The 17,385-nt window shown below is 34.8% G+C and overlaps 1 protein-coding gene and 1 long non-coding RNA gene across 4 annotated transcripts; one reads left to right on the top strand and one right to left on the bottom strand.

Annotated features, from left to right (window-relative positions):
• Positions 1-1,445: 1,445 nt before the first annotated feature.
• Positions 1,446-15,597, bottom strand: LOC122313187 (choline/ethanolaminephosphotransferase 1-like). 3 transcript variants are annotated; one of them, XM_043127963.1, is made up of 20 exons: positions 15,454-15,597; positions 15,054-15,247; positions 14,230-14,239; positions 14,070-14,120; positions 13,663-13,740; positions 12,755-12,830; positions 12,631-12,653; positions 12,443-12,543; positions 11,899-11,993; positions 11,679-11,747; positions 10,530-10,599; positions 9,976-10,039; positions 9,848-9,888; positions 9,669-9,753; positions 8,125-8,187; positions 7,281-7,339; positions 7,125-7,177; positions 6,778-6,850; positions 6,521-6,590; positions 2,767-2,853 (listed from the first exon to the last, which is right to left on the bottom strand). In XM_043127963.1, the coding sequence occupies exons 2-19, from the start codon at positions 15,188-15,190 to the stop codon at positions 6,569-6,571; spliced, it is 1,170 nt and encodes a 389-aa protein (XP_042983897.1). In that variant the 5' UTR covers positions 15,191-15,247; positions 15,454-15,597; the 3' UTR covers positions 2,767-2,853; positions 6,521-6,568. The 3 variants fall into 3 exon arrangements, with proteins under 3 accessions (XP_042983895.1, XP_042983897.1, XP_042983896.1); XM_043127962.1 differs by lacking the exon at positions 2,767-2,853 and adding an exon at positions 6,138-6,371; XM_043127961.1 differs by lacking the exons at positions 7,125-7,177; positions 7,281-7,339; positions 8,125-8,187; ... (12 more) ...; positions 15,054-15,247; positions 15,454-15,597 and having other exon boundaries at positions 1,446-2,853; positions 6,778-6,846.
• On the top strand, positions 4,423-5,674 carry LOC122313188. The gene is made up of 2 exons (XR_006243314.1): positions 4,423-4,565; positions 4,677-5,674. It is a non-coding gene; the product is annotated as an uncharacterized LOC122313188 (long non-coding RNA).
• Positions 15,598-17,385: the final 1,788 nt, after the last annotated feature.

Raw genomic sequence — 17,385 nt, 5'->3', positions numbered from 1 at the left:
TCAAGCTGCTCAATTCTATGGGCAAAGATAATTAAGCCCTTAATTTACTGATCAACTGTAAAGGAATATTAGCGTCAACGCAGTCCATATGAGGACGAATTTGCGAGGGTTTTCGAAGGAACCTGGTTGAAGAGAGAAGCTTCGGCGGACGTCACGCTTGGGATCGACAGTGGCGGACTCGCTGCTGAAAAGCCACTGCTGATCTTGATCACACGCCATTTTCTCAACTTTGTTTCTTTTCTTTGGACCATGTGGTCCAGGAGGCTCACCAGCCAATTGGGCTTGCTAGCATTTTGAGGGTCCAATTGACTGGTGTATAGCGTATAGTGCAGTCATTTAAATACCATACTCTATAATTTAATATAGCTTCAATATTCTTGACTTCTAACTCAAGTAATTTTATGAGAAAAACCAGAGTCTCCTCAAACTATAACCTAATTGGCAATCACTATAAAGACCATGACAAATACCCCACTAAACTACCAAAAAAATGTTTATATTTTTATGCATGGGCATATGGAAAATAACTTACATGACTGGTAAATGAGTCAAGTTTTGCCATATATCTTGACCAACATAAAAAAAGATATTGGCATGCACAAGCTTAGCCTCATTTGTTATACAGTTCATAGAAAATGAGATAAGATATTTTAAATAATGGTAAAATTTTTTAATTAAAGATGAAATGAAATAATTTGTAAAAAAAATGTGTTCGATATTGAAATGAGATTAGATAGCTTTTACATTTTAGCATTTGAAAAAAGTGTGAGTCCCAACTTTGGAGAGTACCCATTCACTTGAAATTTTACATTATTCACTTATTGTATCTATCAATTTTATACTGTTCATTTTACTTTTTATGCTGTTCACTTATTGTTTTTGTCAGTTTCTTACTATTCACTTTAATGAATATTTTCAAAACTTAGAAATAAAATATACCATTTAAATAGGCAAAATCTTTATAACGTATAGCTCCAGATGAGATGAGATAAAATGCTAACCAAACTGGGCCTAAAAGAAACAAATGATGTTAAAACTTGTCGAAGTTGATAAAACAAAGCTTGAATTTAGGTCTTTGAGAAGAAGACTTTACCCAAAGATAGAAGGTGAGCGCGCATCAATTCTTTGAGTGCATGTATTCATCTTTCAAACATAGATGTCTCGATATTCGATATTGAATTTATCTCTTTGCGAATTAAATCATTTAATTTATTAAGAATATAATATAAATTATTAAATTATTTTTTCTACTTAATTTAAAATTTTAAAATAAATAATAATTTTCATAATATTAGAATAAAGATTATGAATTCAAACCAACCATATATCTTATTTTATTTAATTAAATATTTCATGTGACATTTTACAATTTAAAAGACAAATGGGAAAGGAAATCTCTGTCGATTCAATAAAGATGACTAAATTAGTAATGGCATCAAAGTAAGTTTGAGCTAATAGTCTTTGACATTTTCTGAATTATAATAAAGTACAGAGGGGAAAGGACACTAGCTTGTAACTCTTTTTTTTCCTTTTTTTTTTCTGACTCCTCTTTTGATTTTGACTAGAAATGAGAAACATAAAAAACAGAATAACAATTTTGAGAATAATCTGCACAAAAAGAGAAAAGACACTCTCCTATTTCTATGTAGTTCAACATATATCAGCTTTTGAACATAAGATCCTCGTCCTTCTTCCTTGCATGGTGCTTGAAAATCCAGCGCCATCCTTTCATACTTTTCCTGCCCTTCCTCATCCCACCCTCATTCACTGCAATCCTACAAGAACCCCCATTTCTGAAACTCTCGTCCCCTCTGAAATTCTCCAAACTACAAGCTCCACATTCATGTGCCATAAAACTACAACCTCTCATGCTGCCAAAACCAGAGTCAGTACCTGATAACGCGGACATTTTTGCAGCAGAGAAATCGGCCTTAGATTCTGATGAGAAATCAAGCTTCAAGTCGATAAAGCCCGAATCATCCATACAATTGAAGTCACTCTCTTTGAGTGAGAAAACACGTCTACTTGCTCCATTAAAACCAGCGTCTGGCTCCAAAACACCACCCCTCTTCACGCTCTTGAAATCAGCACCTTTTTCATACTCCAAAAGAACGTCTTTCTTTTCCCCATCAAATCCGCTTTTTCTTGGCTCTGCTTCACTATATCCGCTTCTTCTTGCAGAATCTAAAAGCAGACCCCCGTTGACGCCAGAACTCCTGGCCGCAGAAATGGAACTCCTTGCCGCAGAAATGGAACTCCTAGCAGCTGACACAACCAAATCCCCACCATCCTCTGAACCAAACCACCCACCACCCCTGAAACTGCAAAGAGACCTTGATCTAGACACACCCATGTAATCGACCAACCACAGATCAGTTTTCTCATCACACCCACCAACACTCGATCTCTCGCAAGTTTTTCCTCTTTTCTTCCTAAACAGCCTCCCAATTTTCCAGAACCCACTTCTTTTAATCTCAACACAGCTGCTGCTGCTCCTTTTGAGCATCAGAACTTCTCCAGATTTCTCTTGGGCTCTGGGCTTCGAATGTGACTGTGAAATTTCACCTTTTTCATTCTCTATCAGGAATGAGACTCGACCAACACTACCTACCTCGACAGAGCATGAATTGCGAACTGAAGACATGTCGGAGCAAGAGCAAGAAGAGAGGCGCTGCTCTCCACAGTCAGAGCAGACCAGCTTGATCAGCCGATCCTTGAGACAGTAAGCACATATCCCAACTGAGGATGAATAAGGGTGCCTCTTGCATGGAAGATCCGATGAACAGTAGTACTCAATGTCGCTGCTGAATGCATCCACAGCTTTGCCTCGTTCTTTCATTGCTTCTCCGATTCCTGTAAATGCAAGCTTCAAACAATACTGAAATGAGCAAACACTCAAAAAAGTAGTGAGAGTTTTATTAATTTATGAGGTAGTAGAGAGATAATCAAATGCTTGGTATATTTAAAAATGGCGAGGCTATCAATCAGAGGAAACAAACTGGGATATTTCGGATTTCAAGAATCAAGGTGCTGTGACATATGGATGGAGCGATAGGAAAGGACAGAGGCGTCAACTTTACGTTTTCTTTCCAGGAACAGTGCTAGGTAGAAAAAAGGAGTGACGCGAGAAAGCACTAAAGCTCTTGAAAAAAAGGCATTATTGTGTAGGGAAGTGAATGCCACAGCAAATGGAGTAAATCAGTGAACAAAAGTCCCTCATAAATTCCAGGCCTGCATGCACTTGTACCATCAATGCTACTCTCTCTCTCTCTCCCTACAAACTCCCATTTTAATTTTCCTAAAAACTTACCACAAAATTAAAAAATAAAATAAAATGAAAGGAGTTTGAAGTTTCACCACAAATGCAATTTTACAGTCTCTTTAGAGATAGGCTGGTCTGGGGATCAATCAATCTGTCTTATGTTGAATGTCTCATTTTGTCAAAATTTCCACAATTTCTATCATTTTGTTTGTCTCTTTCGTTTGACTTTGTCCACAAAATGACATGAATTCCCCTTCTGAATCCTTTTATCATGAAAGAAAAAGAAAAAAAGTGTCTCCATTCTCACTCCCCAATGGCAATGTATCTGATTTTCTTGGATTAGTGGGATGTGAAAGTAACACATCAAACTAACATGAGTCAAGCGCACGTATCAAATTGTCCACTTCCTTTTTTTAAATCGTATAATCATGCAGCAAGACAGTCTAATAACATGTCGTTTTCCCATGGATCTGGAGCACGTGTTCCCACCCAACCAATACTTTTGTTGCAGACTGAAGGATCGCCAAGCTTTCCTCTTTAACCCAGAACTTTTCGTTTGGGAGGAAAAAGAACGGCTCTGATTTGATCAAGAGCAGGGACAATCATGCAGATGTGAGGCTCTGTAGAGGCAGCCTGATGCATGCTCTGTCACAGATGTCAGAAGTTTCAAAGCTAGGGATGATGGAGGACAGATGTCACGTTAAAAAGCAAAGCAGATTGGACTTTGACGTGCCGTGGGGTACTCGTAAACTGTCTATATGCTCTGTAGATTTGTTCTCCTTCAAGACTTTTCCATATATACGCAAAAAAATCGTGGGACCTTTCTACTGACTGCGTGCCCACTTCTATCTTAATCACCGAACGCTTCTTGGCATTACCGCGATTGGACTAAACTCTCTGCTCCATCTCTACTTTTTTGCTCATCTTCCCCCCTCTCTCTCTCTCTCTCTCTTCTGCAGATTACCAAGGGCCCTTAGAGTTTTTTATATTTATTTATTTTTTTCATATTTTTCATGAGTAATGTTATATACTAGCAATATGAAACATGGGGATGAAAGTCATATTGATCTCTTTTTCATCCAAATTATCTTAAAATGGTGATTAGCAAGTTCACACAATAATGGGATTGAAGCTGGGAGTGAATGCCTGGGCTGGAGGAAGACAGAAAAAGAAGACGAAAAGGGGTACAGCCAGACACGTCTACCTCGAGACATCATGGCTGAGTAGCACGCAACACGCATGCAAGATCCCTATGCATTATTGGGGGACATTAGCAATTGTTAGGCGGAATGCATTTGTGTAGGTGTGTGTGTTTTCTTTTGCATTTATTTATTTTTATTAATTTCTGAAACTATGGTGATAATCATGATGTTCCATTGGTCTGCGTTCACTAATAATTATGTTGCTTTGACAGGCATTGAAGGAAGGCTTTTGAAAATGTTTTGGGGATCATAAGGATGAGCTGCAAGTGTCGGAGTCTGGAGACATAGTTAATTTGAAGCATATAGATTTTAGTGCTGTTTCTTTTGAAATGAAATTGTTCAATGATTAAACTACAACCTACTCACTGATTTATTAACATGCTTGTTGTCTGACATGCACCTCCTCCTTAGCCTTGGGACCCTTTTCCAGAATCTGCAGTCAAATGGCAACATTATTAATCCTGTCAATAATGTATTCTGCTGGGCTTGGGTCTTGTCATTAGCCCTGAAAGTGGTTGGGCCCCCCCTTATCAAATTTGTTTAGTTTTGGGCTTGAAAAACATTTACAGTGATATATAAATATCCTCAGAGCTTAGGAAGAGAAGAAAAAGGAAAAAAGAAAATCAGACTTTCGTCTCTCCGAAAAATACCCCCCATCACCCTCTCTCCCAGTTTTCCTCTGTTTCAGTGTTTCCCACCCTGCCCCTCCCCTCAAATTCAGCAAAGGAGGGAGGCTGCATAAAGTTTTCAACGGAAATCGAAGACTTGTCTCCCGACGGTACAATATGACCAGAAAACATTGGCATTGGTGGAGTGCTCCATGTTCGACGTGCTCACAGGCTTGGTCTACTTCTCGAGTTATTCTCTCGCCTTTGAGGTTTGTTGGTAAAAATTTCAAAATTGGTCTTCTTCAATGTGGTAAAGATATTGAATTTTGGTTTCAATAGTCCTGTTAATTTTCATTCTGTTTATTGTAAAGGAAAGTCATGGGATGGATTTGTGATTTTGTAGCCTCGTTTGTCTTGATCGTTACAAAAGTTCTTACACTACTGGAACTTACAAGTCTTCCCAGTATTGGCTTTTTTATTATTCTGGCTTCGGTGGTTCTCCTTTTGATTTTACATTGCTCGTTCTATGTATGTATTCTTCTCTTTCCCAGGTTGCATTTTGAAGGGCTATTGGTTTCTGAGTCCTGGACAGTGATTTGCTATTGTGCGTGATTGTCCCTTCTCAGTTTTCACTTTTCCTTGTGGGTAATTGCTATTATTCCAAAATAAAAACAAGTGTTCTGGACATAGAAGATGAAACAAGGCATGACTCTACCTAGCAAAACAGGCGAAGAGAGCATCCTCAATATGCCCGACCCATATACTGACTCACCGGTCAAAGTTCAGTTCTACTTGGTAGAGCTGCTGCACACTCTTTGCCTAGTTGCTACTCCCCAACCCGTTTTAAGTATTCCCATCTAACCATTGGTCTAAAAATTTTAGGGCGTGTTGATGCTAATTTATCTATGTGTAGACATTTTAGTTCAACCTATTAACTTGTCCTCCGGAATGACTCGAACTCGTGACAAGGTACTTACTTTCATTTGTTCAAGGCCTAATATTGAATTAAAAGTCCTAGAACTACTGGACTCTGATTTTCAGTGGGAGTTGTTGAGAGAGAAGCTATGCAGGGTAATCCTTGTAAATAATAAATATAGAAAATCTAACTCTTGTACTACGCTAAAGAAGTTTACACATCTAAACTACTTGGAAAATGAATAGATCTACTACAAAGGTAAAGATGATTAAATTGAGCCTCAAGTACAAAAACCCAGGGACAGAAATGTCATCAATGTTGTAAGTAAATAAATAACCAAAACCTCAACGGAGCAGAGCGTCATTCTTGACTTAAAAAAATAGCTGAAAGGCAAAAAGAGTTTAAAAAAATAAAAAATAAATAAAATCAGAAACGACCATATAGATAAAATGAACAATAGGAAACCATTTATCATAGCATAGACATTTATCGGGAAAAAAAAGTAGAAAATTCTCAAGAAAGATGGGTGAACCTGGGAAGGGAAGGGAAGGACATATCCAAAAGAAAATACCGGCAAAATTCAAGCTTCCTTCCTAGTTATCCTGTGATTGGCAAAAAAAATTAACTGAGAATGAAGGCTATATTCTAAAGATACTACAGGGACAATTTCACAGTTAAATGCTAATTATGATAAAAGTGTGTAAAGACATTTGTTTTTTCAACACTGCTGAATAGGACATGGTTTGGAAGATACAAAAGTCAAATTCAGAGTTGTGGCTGACTTCTAACCTGAAGCAATAAATCCCCAACGCAGCTGTGATTTCATGAATAACTGATGTGGCAAAGTGCAAATAAAGTGCAGCTGAGTTCAGAAAAAGATGATTATCAGATGCAGAAGAGCAAGATTTTTTCTCACAAAAATCACGATATTAATTTATAACTGATAGTAAAAGTTAAACCAATACATTCCCAATAAGGCACTGTAGCAACAAATGCCCAATTATTCTTCTCAAAACATAAGCTCAACAAGGAGAACTTTGATATCAATTGGTAATAAGAGTTGTAACGTGTACAAAGAGAGAAGTAATTTATAATTAAGTGGCAATATGCATAAGAAAAAAGGTGAGTCACCATACTTGAGAATAGACAGTAAAGAAGAAGAACCAAACTCTCATCAACTAAAGGAACCCTGCCACAAAAGATGAACATAGGTTCAACAATGAAAAAGAAAATCAATAATGAATACAATGACAAGTCTGTTGCTCGGCTTACAAAATAAAATTACAACATACCCATCATTCAGTCTTGCTGTGAGTGCATTTGCAATGGCAAAAGGGAGATACAGTAGAGACTGCACAGAGTAAAAGATAAAGTGAATCACAACTTTTTTGGGGGGGATTTGACATGAAGACCTCACCTACCATCGACCAATGTTGTGGATTAACAAGGAACAGTATTATACACACACAACCCCCCACACTCCCGCCCCCCCCAAAAAAAACACAACACAAGAACTATAAGTGTTAACAAGGACTCGTAATTTCCAACCAAAAATCCTTAATAGAAAACCGGCTACAAAATAACTAAGGTACAGTACAATTGTAAGTTTTCTTCCTCTCAATAAGATTCTCTCAACTATAACTCAAGGCACAAAGTTATCATAAAACTTTATTCATCCAAAATCTTAAGAAGACAGAAATCTGAAAAATTAGCCACCGACTGGCTATGCTCAAAAATTGTTTACACTCATGCACATACTGGGTCGCTAAGGATCAGTGGACTTTAAAAGAATACAATTACAATGAGTTTTGAAAATGTTTGCTACATATTCTTTCTCGAGTGACAAGACTCATTACATTGGGATTTTTGTTCTGAGTTATCATTTTTCAGCCTTGATTTAAATATCCAGTAGTTCTCAAAATCTTCCAACACCAGTTATGGTGAACTACATACGGCGGACTACATACGGCCAAAGTAATGCAACAAGAGGGGAAAACCCCCATGAAATTGATGGAATTTTACTTATCAAAAAAAAAAAATTGATGGAATTGTACTTGACAAAAAAGAAAAAGAAAATTGACTGAATTTCAAATTACTAGCAAATTTCAATAGGTTCGGCATGAGAATGCAACATACCACACACATGTTAGTTTTCAACCCCTTTGGTTCATCACACAAATGAGCCAGGACCATCCTTCCCTGCCAAAACAGACTAATTCAGGGAAAAAAAAAAATCATCGATAGAGACTTTATTGCCTATATAACTGGTTCTCGGGAAAAATAAAATAAAATGAAATATTACACAGCAAAAAGTAGCTATAAGAACTAGCAAACTAACACCAAAGCTGCCAAGCGGACATACCAGAGAAAATTAATGGTGTGTATGAACTATTTATTTCCTTGTATATTTCAAAATATCAATCGCATGCTAGGGTTCCCAGAGGAAAACGTACTGGCCATCTCCAAATACCAGCCATTCATGCCTCTTAACCGGTTAGAATACAGCAAGCCATAAAAATACCTTCAATCTTTACACAGCAAATCATCATAATACCTTGCAAGGAGATCTATCCACCATAAGGGTTCTACTGACCATTAGAGAATATCATAACTTATGCGAGGGATGGGCGTTCAAAACTTCAAAGTACCCGTTGGAACGAAAAACCAACTAAACTGGCTGGTTTTTCACAGTCCGGTCCAATTCTTGGATTGGTAGGTTTTAATTCAATCACTAGGGGATTTTGTTCCAGTATCAGTGGGATTTCTCCACCTGAACCAACCCAAATATAAATATGGTTTTTTTTTTAATTGTGTATATAATATATATTATACATATTATAAAACCGGTTTTATGTAAGACAATGATAAACACAATACTTTTCACAACATATTTCACAATCATGTTTTAAAATGAGGGGTATTATCATAAAATATACTATAAAAATAACACCAATTTACAAAAATTCCCTCATTTTACATCATGTGGTGTGAAAAGTGTTGTGAAGAGTGTTATGTGTGTATCATTACTCAACCAAGTAAACTTAAAGTTTATTTTTTTAATATACTTTATTAAATACTTAATTAGAATACTTACTTAATATACTTGATGAAAATACACTTAATTAAAAAACTTAAGTATAGTGGTCCGGTTTCAGTCCAATCCAAAACATCCTTTAAGACCGACAGGATCAATGTAAATCGGTTTAGTCCAGTTTTTAAGGCTTTGCAGTCAGTCTTAAGGGTAATAGTGGTGATCCAGTGCAAAAAATGCCTCCAAAACTGACCGGACCAGACCAATTACACCCATGACCAAGGACTTTAATCTCACAGTACTTGGCAGATCAGTGACATTATCATGCTAAGAACCTTTCTCATTGTGAAATTCAAATGCATCTGGAACCCACAGCTTACAACAAAATATAACTGCATGGAAAATGCATCTACCAGGAAAAGCCTTAATCATTATATGGATGCAAGGTTCTATTACTTCCAGTCAACCTTCAAACTGGGAACAATAGATCAATTGATATAATAATGACCACGGAAAGTGAAACCCAAAGACAATAATAACAAAGCCATCCAATTCAAAGAAAATAAATAAAAACTATAGCTGAATGCGTAGTCACACTGAAATGCTATCTATTTTTTTAATATATAAACACCAAAACACAACATCTTACCACAAGGAAACCAAAAGCAAGTCCAGTTCCCAATACAACTAAATGCGGATAGTCCGCCATTATGTCAAATGGAGACAGATAGTCCCTGCATAGAGAAATAATGCCACCATGTAAAGCACAATGCATGTGAAAGAAAATATATATATATATATAAAACATACAACATATATCAATCATACCATACAAGAACTCCTCCCAAGAGTGCAGCAAAAGGGCAAAGCTAAAAAGAGGCAACAACAAAACAACATTACATCTCATATAAGCAACTGGAAGCAAGAGACATGTATCCAATAGATTGTAGTAATACCATTGCTAGCGCCAGCAGCATGCTTCCTTTTCTTCCCTGAACTACCCTATAAACATTGCGTATGCTGCAAATAAATGTAAAACAAGGGAGATCTAAGCTGAACTTTATTGAACAACCATATTATGTCATAAATATGAGCTCCAAAGGGAATAGGCAAGTCCTTTGGAGTTCAAACCATGTAACATCGACCCTAATACACACACAATTAGTTTCTGGCTCTCAGTTTTTAGCTCTAGAGACAGATAAAACACATGTAAAAGCACCCCAAAAGCCCAGCAACAACAACAATTGATAATTTGAATGTCATTCCAATATCCGTGGGTCAACACAGTGGGGTTAGCAGGAGGGAAAACAAGTGTGCTTAAGCTCCAATCTATTTAAGCTCGTCATAAAAGGAAAGAACTTGATGGTTGCCTATTAAACAGTCAATCTAGAGTTGATAAAGTCATAACAAATGTACTTGTAAGTCAGAAAAAAATGTCAGATAAGTTTATGCGCATGAAAAAAAAAAAGGCTCTAAACTTCAATAATATAGGATAAGGAGAAGTACGTACTTGTAAGTGACTGTTGGTATGACACCAAAAACTGACATCAGAAACAGCACAACTCTGTTTGTGGGAATTTCTGGTCAAAATAAACAAAAAATGCAAACACATAACATTCAAACTATTGCAAATAAAGACAGGATTTTAATGACAATCAAGTAAGGAAGAGGAAGTAAAGATGAAAATGATAAGGTGAAAAACAGGTAATCGGAAATACAAAATGACAATTTTAAGTAAAGGCTTCATTTAACTGCCTGCAAAAGAGGGTAAAAAGATGGTGCGGATCATTATTCCCTGCAGAAATAGTACAAGTACAACTTAAGAAGTTCTGGCATCTTAAACATAGAAATGAACATGGACAACCCAACAAATAGCGTTGCTATCAAAGGAATGTATGAAAATAACTTCTAAGCGGTGCACATCAATGTCCCCTAGTGCTTGATAATTATTAGGTGTATTCTGCGTACACTTTCTGTGTACTTGGGCTATGCCTTATACTATCAATAAACTTTTACTTTTACTTGCAAAAACATGTATGACAAGATGGCAATGATAGAATTAGTGCTCAATTGGGGAGGATACACAGAAAAAGAATTAAATGAAGTACATGTTGAATTCATATGTACATGCCAATAAAGATTACACTTCAACTTGCAGAACAAATTCCAAGAAAATAGGCAAACATATAATACAATTGCATTATAGTTTCCAGCGAAGCCCGCAACAAATAATTATTAGGATTTCTATCCTAAAAACTATATCCTTTAGGCAGAAAAACATCTAAATGACATTACTTTCCATGCCATAATCAGGTATAAAAACTTCAAAAGTTATTCTACATCACATCCTGCCATGACCTTGACAATAAAAATCTCACCAAAAGAAGCTTAAGATAAAGCTATAATCTAAAACTTCTGAAGCATTAACACCTTCAATTCAGAGTAAATGAAAGTGAGAAACCGTTAGCAATCATGAAGAGAAATTTCAGATAAAGAAACCCCAAATAATTCATCTCATAATAAAAGATTCCGGCACGTCCAAATCTAGCTAAAACACCATGGTATATTATGTAAGATTTTCAAAACAGGTTCCATACCTCTTTGTTGAGTTCCAAAAAATAAGGAGTAATCGGCCGTCAGATTTCTGAAGAAAACTTACCATGAATAAATGGTAGCCCAATTACAAAGGGAACAGACTTTCCAAATTGTTGAGCCCACCACTCAGCACCTAAGAACTCAAGTAACAATTAAGTGTAATTAGCCTAAAGCAAAAGAAATCCACAAAGAAAATTATGATTTAAAATAAATAAAGTTCTAGAACATTTATTTGTATGCACATAAAGCACATTACTTAGGGGTTAAAAAACACAGAAGCTTACCTACAATAGCTGTGAAAAAATGACTCAAATAAATCAGCATGAGGCCCTCTGTTGGTCCATTGATAGCCGGAAGAACAAGGGTATTGGTGAAATAGCTAGATCAAGAAAATCAAACATCAATACTGCTAACATCCAACAGTCAGTATAATCTACAGATATCATCAATGACAAACTTAATCTGGAAAGCCGATAAACAATAATCCCAATAGAACATTTCGCATAGCAAGAATAAAGGCGGCATAAAAGTCATATAAAGCAAGCAGATACAATAATCATCATTTACAGTGAAAGAGTGAATAAGCACTGGCATTTTTAAAAGAATCCCTCCCATCCAATCCCTGGGCTTTGGACCCTGGGAGGCAGGGGTGAGGAAGAAAATTTATTACTTTGTCTTCCTCACTCCTGCCAAATATATGCAGAAACCGTTTTTTTCCTTAAGAGGTGGAATACATAGAAATCATTTAGTGCATTATTTAAACATAAAAGCAGGAAATAACTAAATGGTTAACATTAATAAATGATGAAGCTGTAACAAAAAACTTACTGTTCCCATGTTGCACAGTAAAATGGAATGGCTGAAATTACCCAGAACCAGAAAGTATAGCTTCCACACATAGCAGTGCTCCCAAAAGCCAATGCTTCAAACTATTTAAGGGAAAAAGATGAAAAAGGTGATGTATGTCTAAATTGTCTCAATGCCATACAATGTCAACCAAAGATTATGAAATATACCGCACAAGCAAGGGCATCACATCCTGCAATTAGGGGGGTAGAGGGAGGCAAGAACATTATTCATCAGTATTAATTCTTGTCCCACAAAGAAAAAAGAAAGACAACGTATGTGACAGTAGCTCACCATGATCGAAAAGCTCCCCTAATGGACTTGATGAATTAGTTCGTCTTGCTTGCTTCCCATCAACAGCATCAAAGGTCTAACATGGAAATAGAAACAGGTTAAAAAAAACATTGATAAAGGAGAAGGGGGTGGACATGCTTATATGCAATCTCTATTAGAGGACCATATTTTATAACTTAATGTAATTTTATTCAATCTCAAAAGGCAGGGACATCCAACTACATAGAGTATACAAAAGATGCTTTAGAAGAAAATCATGATATTGAAGATTAGTATCACAATAACGAGTGACCAACCAAAGAAAAAAGGGTTTTAATGAAAAAACAAAAAACTTTGAGATCATCCACTGATTTGTTGCAGTCTCAAAGTACAGATCATTTCATTCTCTCCACAGACACCACGTTAGCAGGACAAACAGCTTAATAAACGATCTGCAACATAATAGACACCTAAAATGGCAGGACAAATGGCTACCTAGTAATCAGGACATAAGATTTAGAATATTTACAGAGATGAAGTTGTGGTAAAAATTTCATTTTGCAGAAAATAGTCTTAGATAGTCACAAAACCTAAAAAAGCCACTACAGAAGTTGAGCAGCAGCAGTTTTCCACAAGTCCCAACTTTTAACTGTCTAAAATCCAGAAGCTAATTCTCTTGACTTCAATCAAAGAAATAAGAACATGATAGCACAAAGTCAAGCAAGCAAAACAGCCCCATGAAAGTCAAACTAAAATATTGCATGAAAGCAAAATAAATAATCTCAAGGAAATATTGCATGAATGCGTATCTTAGTATTATAACCCTATTCAGCTGCATGTAAGGAGAAGAAGCACGCCTAATGAATATAAATTATGACAATAAGAAGAAACAACATGACTTTCACAGCTTGAATTAATTCTAATCAGACCTGATAGAGAAAAAGTAGCAATCCGTGTGCAACATGAACCCATCTTGGAGGAGGTGAGTCCAAGCGAGGTGAATAAATCTGAAACAAAAGTATGTATCAATAATTCAGAGGTTAGAGGGTTACTATACAAAACACTTCTTTTCACAACTTCTTTGCAACTGATCAACAAATCCTAAACCAGGTTTTATTTCTAAATAACAGATGGACAATTGGGCATTAAAAAATGCTTTCAATAAAAACTATTCCAACAAACATTTTGTAGCAAGTAACATGGAGATTCAATTCTCACATAACAGATACACAAATGCATGCAACAGAACACACAAGGGTCAATTGTTAGGAGGATTTTGTATAATCTAACAGATGATTGAAACCAAAAACATGAGAAGAGATCAACTCCCACTCACATAGCCAAGCAGCATAGAGATGACTAAGAACATGGATCCCGTAAGTGTTATCTGACAAAATACAAAGTGTATTCTGTCAATGAAAAGGCATGAGTGCACCATATCAAAGTAGAAGTAACAAATTGATGAATGATATAAAGAGGAGGAAAGATTATTATACCGCGTTTGGACTTGGAAATTTCCGAAATGAAACACAAAAAACCCAGAGAAAAAGAGAAAAGTCAGCTCATCTTAGTAAGAAGATAAATGTACTAGCACTTGCACACACAAAAAACTGGTAATAATAACAAGATAGCAGACTTGGCTGAAGAATTTAAAATTGGGGATCAGGTACAAGTCCAATAAAAGCACACCATAAGAAATTGTATGCATCATCATTCATGAAATCCTAGATTTTCAAACCAGTGCTTAAATTTTATGTTATCAAACCACATTCTCAAGTTAACTCCACGGTATATAGGTTCTTGAGTTACAAATGAAGCATTAAGGAAAAAAAAAAGCTTCAGTGCAAAATTGGACCTTCCCATATGTCAGAAAAATAAAAAAAGAACTTTGTACTAATGTTGGGAAAATCCCAAATTCTGAATTCTAACCAGAATTTAGGAAACAGAAACAACATAAAGATTGTAGCTTGCATTCTGACATTCCAACTTAGTGCTTTTCCCTCCTTTTTGACAAGTAATTCTCCATTAGCAATTGCCAAACTTCGACATCAGACACCCAAAAAACACTACGCGCAGATTTAAAAAACAACAGAGAGTTGGAGAGATTGTCACAACTCAACATCACAAACTAGAGGCACATATTAGAACATTGACCATATAGTCTTTTGGTTCTAGAATTTTGTTTGCACTCTTTACTAAGATTTTCATACCATCAGATTAGATAGCTTAAAAATAATTAAAAATACAAAGTCCAATACAAGTTGCTTATGTGCAAACTTTTCAACAACCGGAGTAAAATTAAAATAGTTAAAGGACTTACGGCATCCAAAGTGGGAATAAATTAACGAAGCGACTCCAAAAGGGTTGGAGCACATATTTGGCGACGTAGGAATGATCCACGCCGCTATACTTATGCCTATGCAGCGCAGCCACACCATGCGCACCAATGTACCCCATTCTTCCCTGATTCTAGTCTCCGACTGACCCGCCAAACCACCAACACAGGGCCAAGTGCTACAATCGCTCGAAGCAATTGGAAGATAACGGTTATGTTAAAGCAATCAAAAGACACAAACAAACTATCGCAAACCAAAATTAAACGAAGTACAAGGCATTTTTTATCCATGGTATTTACATTGAGAAAGGATCGAAGGAAAAGTAAAGAACAAACGGAAATTGATAAACTGAGCAGATCAGCAAACGAAGAAGATGAACATTACCTCTTGGAACCACAGTGGATTGAGCTAGGTTGCGAGAAAGAGAGTAAGAGAAGAGGGTTTAGTGGAGCTAAGGGGTAAGCATGGCTGACTATTATTTTATTCTGCTTCTTCTAATCGAAAAGGTACTTTCAAAAATAATAATAGTAACAATTGAAAAGGCGAACAAAATGCAGTTTTTCTTTTTTCATTTATGAAAAATAATAAACGTAACTTTTTATAATATTTTACATAATAATATTTAAAAATGATGAATATTTTTATAATTTATTTTATAAAAATAAAAACATTTTATAAAAATATTCTTATTTCATAATATGTATTGTGAAATATAAAGTATTTTGCATTTTTATTAATATCAATTGTGAAATAGTAATATTGAGATCCACTTTTTTTTTTTTAATTGGAGAATGGTTTAAAAATACATAATGTTGTCGGTAGATACGAATAATTAAAAACACACAGCTGTTTTATGCTGGTTGAAGTGAGGGCTCCTTTTTTGCCGCAGTGTTAGCTTAAGCATCTCTTCTGAGCTAAGACTTTTGAAAAGTGGAGATGTAGGCTTGCCTTTCAAGTGGAATATATAAACAGAGATTCTACTAAAAAGTTTTACGCCACTTACTCTCGTCTAATTAATACGTAATTTGTAAAGAGAAAAAGATATTTATAATTTTGAATTACGCAACTGTCATATAATTATTTTAAAAAAATAAATAAAATATGATATTAACATGAAAAATTAATTAATTTTTTAATAATAAATCACAATTTTTTTTAAAATAATTACAGAATATTTATATAATTTACAATTATATATAAAATTAATCTTAAATAAAATGATAAAAATAACAAATGCCATGCATACAAGTATTCCTTTTATTTATATTCTTAAGCTAATGGTAAAATTTAATTTATAATATTTAAAATTAAAAATTTATCTTTTAAATTAAATCATATTTAGGAGAGAGCATTGGCTGGTCCGGACCAGATAAACCGATTGGACCGATCATTTTTTGACCGGTCTAGTCAAGTCCAAAAATGGAAGGACCAAATTCATTTGGTCCAGTCCGCGGTGCAACCCGGACCTAACTTGACCAAATGAAAAATTGTAAAAAAAAATTATATATATCATTTATATAAATAATTATATATCACAATATTACATAAGTATTATATTCTTTAATATATAAATATAATATATAGTACTAATATATATTAATATATTATAAGAGTTATAGTATAAATTATAATATATGTATAAATTTATAATAGTATTAATATAGTTAATTTAATATATTAGTATTAAATTAATATAACAACATAGCGTATTAGTAGAACTACATAAAATATTAGTAATAAGAATATTACTATTATTTAATATAGTATTACATAATGTTATAAAGTATTAATAAATGATTAAATGTGCAGGGTTTGAAGAGATATAGTAAAACTAATATATTACATATAGTATTACTATTATCACATATAGTTATTAATTATAGTATTAGTACTAGTGTATTATTAGTTATAGTAAATAAATTAATAACTATTACTAATTTACAATATATTAATAGACTAATAGTATTAGTGTATTACTAATATATATAATAGTATACTATATGTATAATATATATTAAATATATTACAATATAATTATCTAAGTATTAAACAAAATACCCTTAGATTATTGAAAAAAAAAAGTCTAAAGTAGACCAAATGAATCTACCGGACCGTCCGAATGGGACCGAAACGGCCCGGCCCTTAAGGAATTTGATCTAGTCCAGGGTAGAAAAACCCTAGACTAAATAGGTCCTGTCTACAAAACCTCCTCGAACTTCCCACTAATTATATCTGTATATTATTTATACTCACTTATAAATATAATTTTTTTTATACAAATATGTTTTAAAATCTCAACATTTAAATACAATAAAA

This window comes from Carya illinoinensis, chromosome 6, assembly GCF_018687715.1.
Source record: "Carya illinoinensis cultivar Pawnee chromosome 6, C.illinoinensisPawnee_v1, whole genome shotgun sequence".
Classification (NCBI taxonomy): domain Eukaryota; kingdom Viridiplantae; phylum Streptophyta; class Magnoliopsida; order Fagales; family Juglandaceae; genus Carya; species Carya illinoinensis.
The sequence above is the reverse complement of the archived record's forward strand: the minus strand, read 5'-3'. Positions and strand labels throughout refer to the sequence as shown.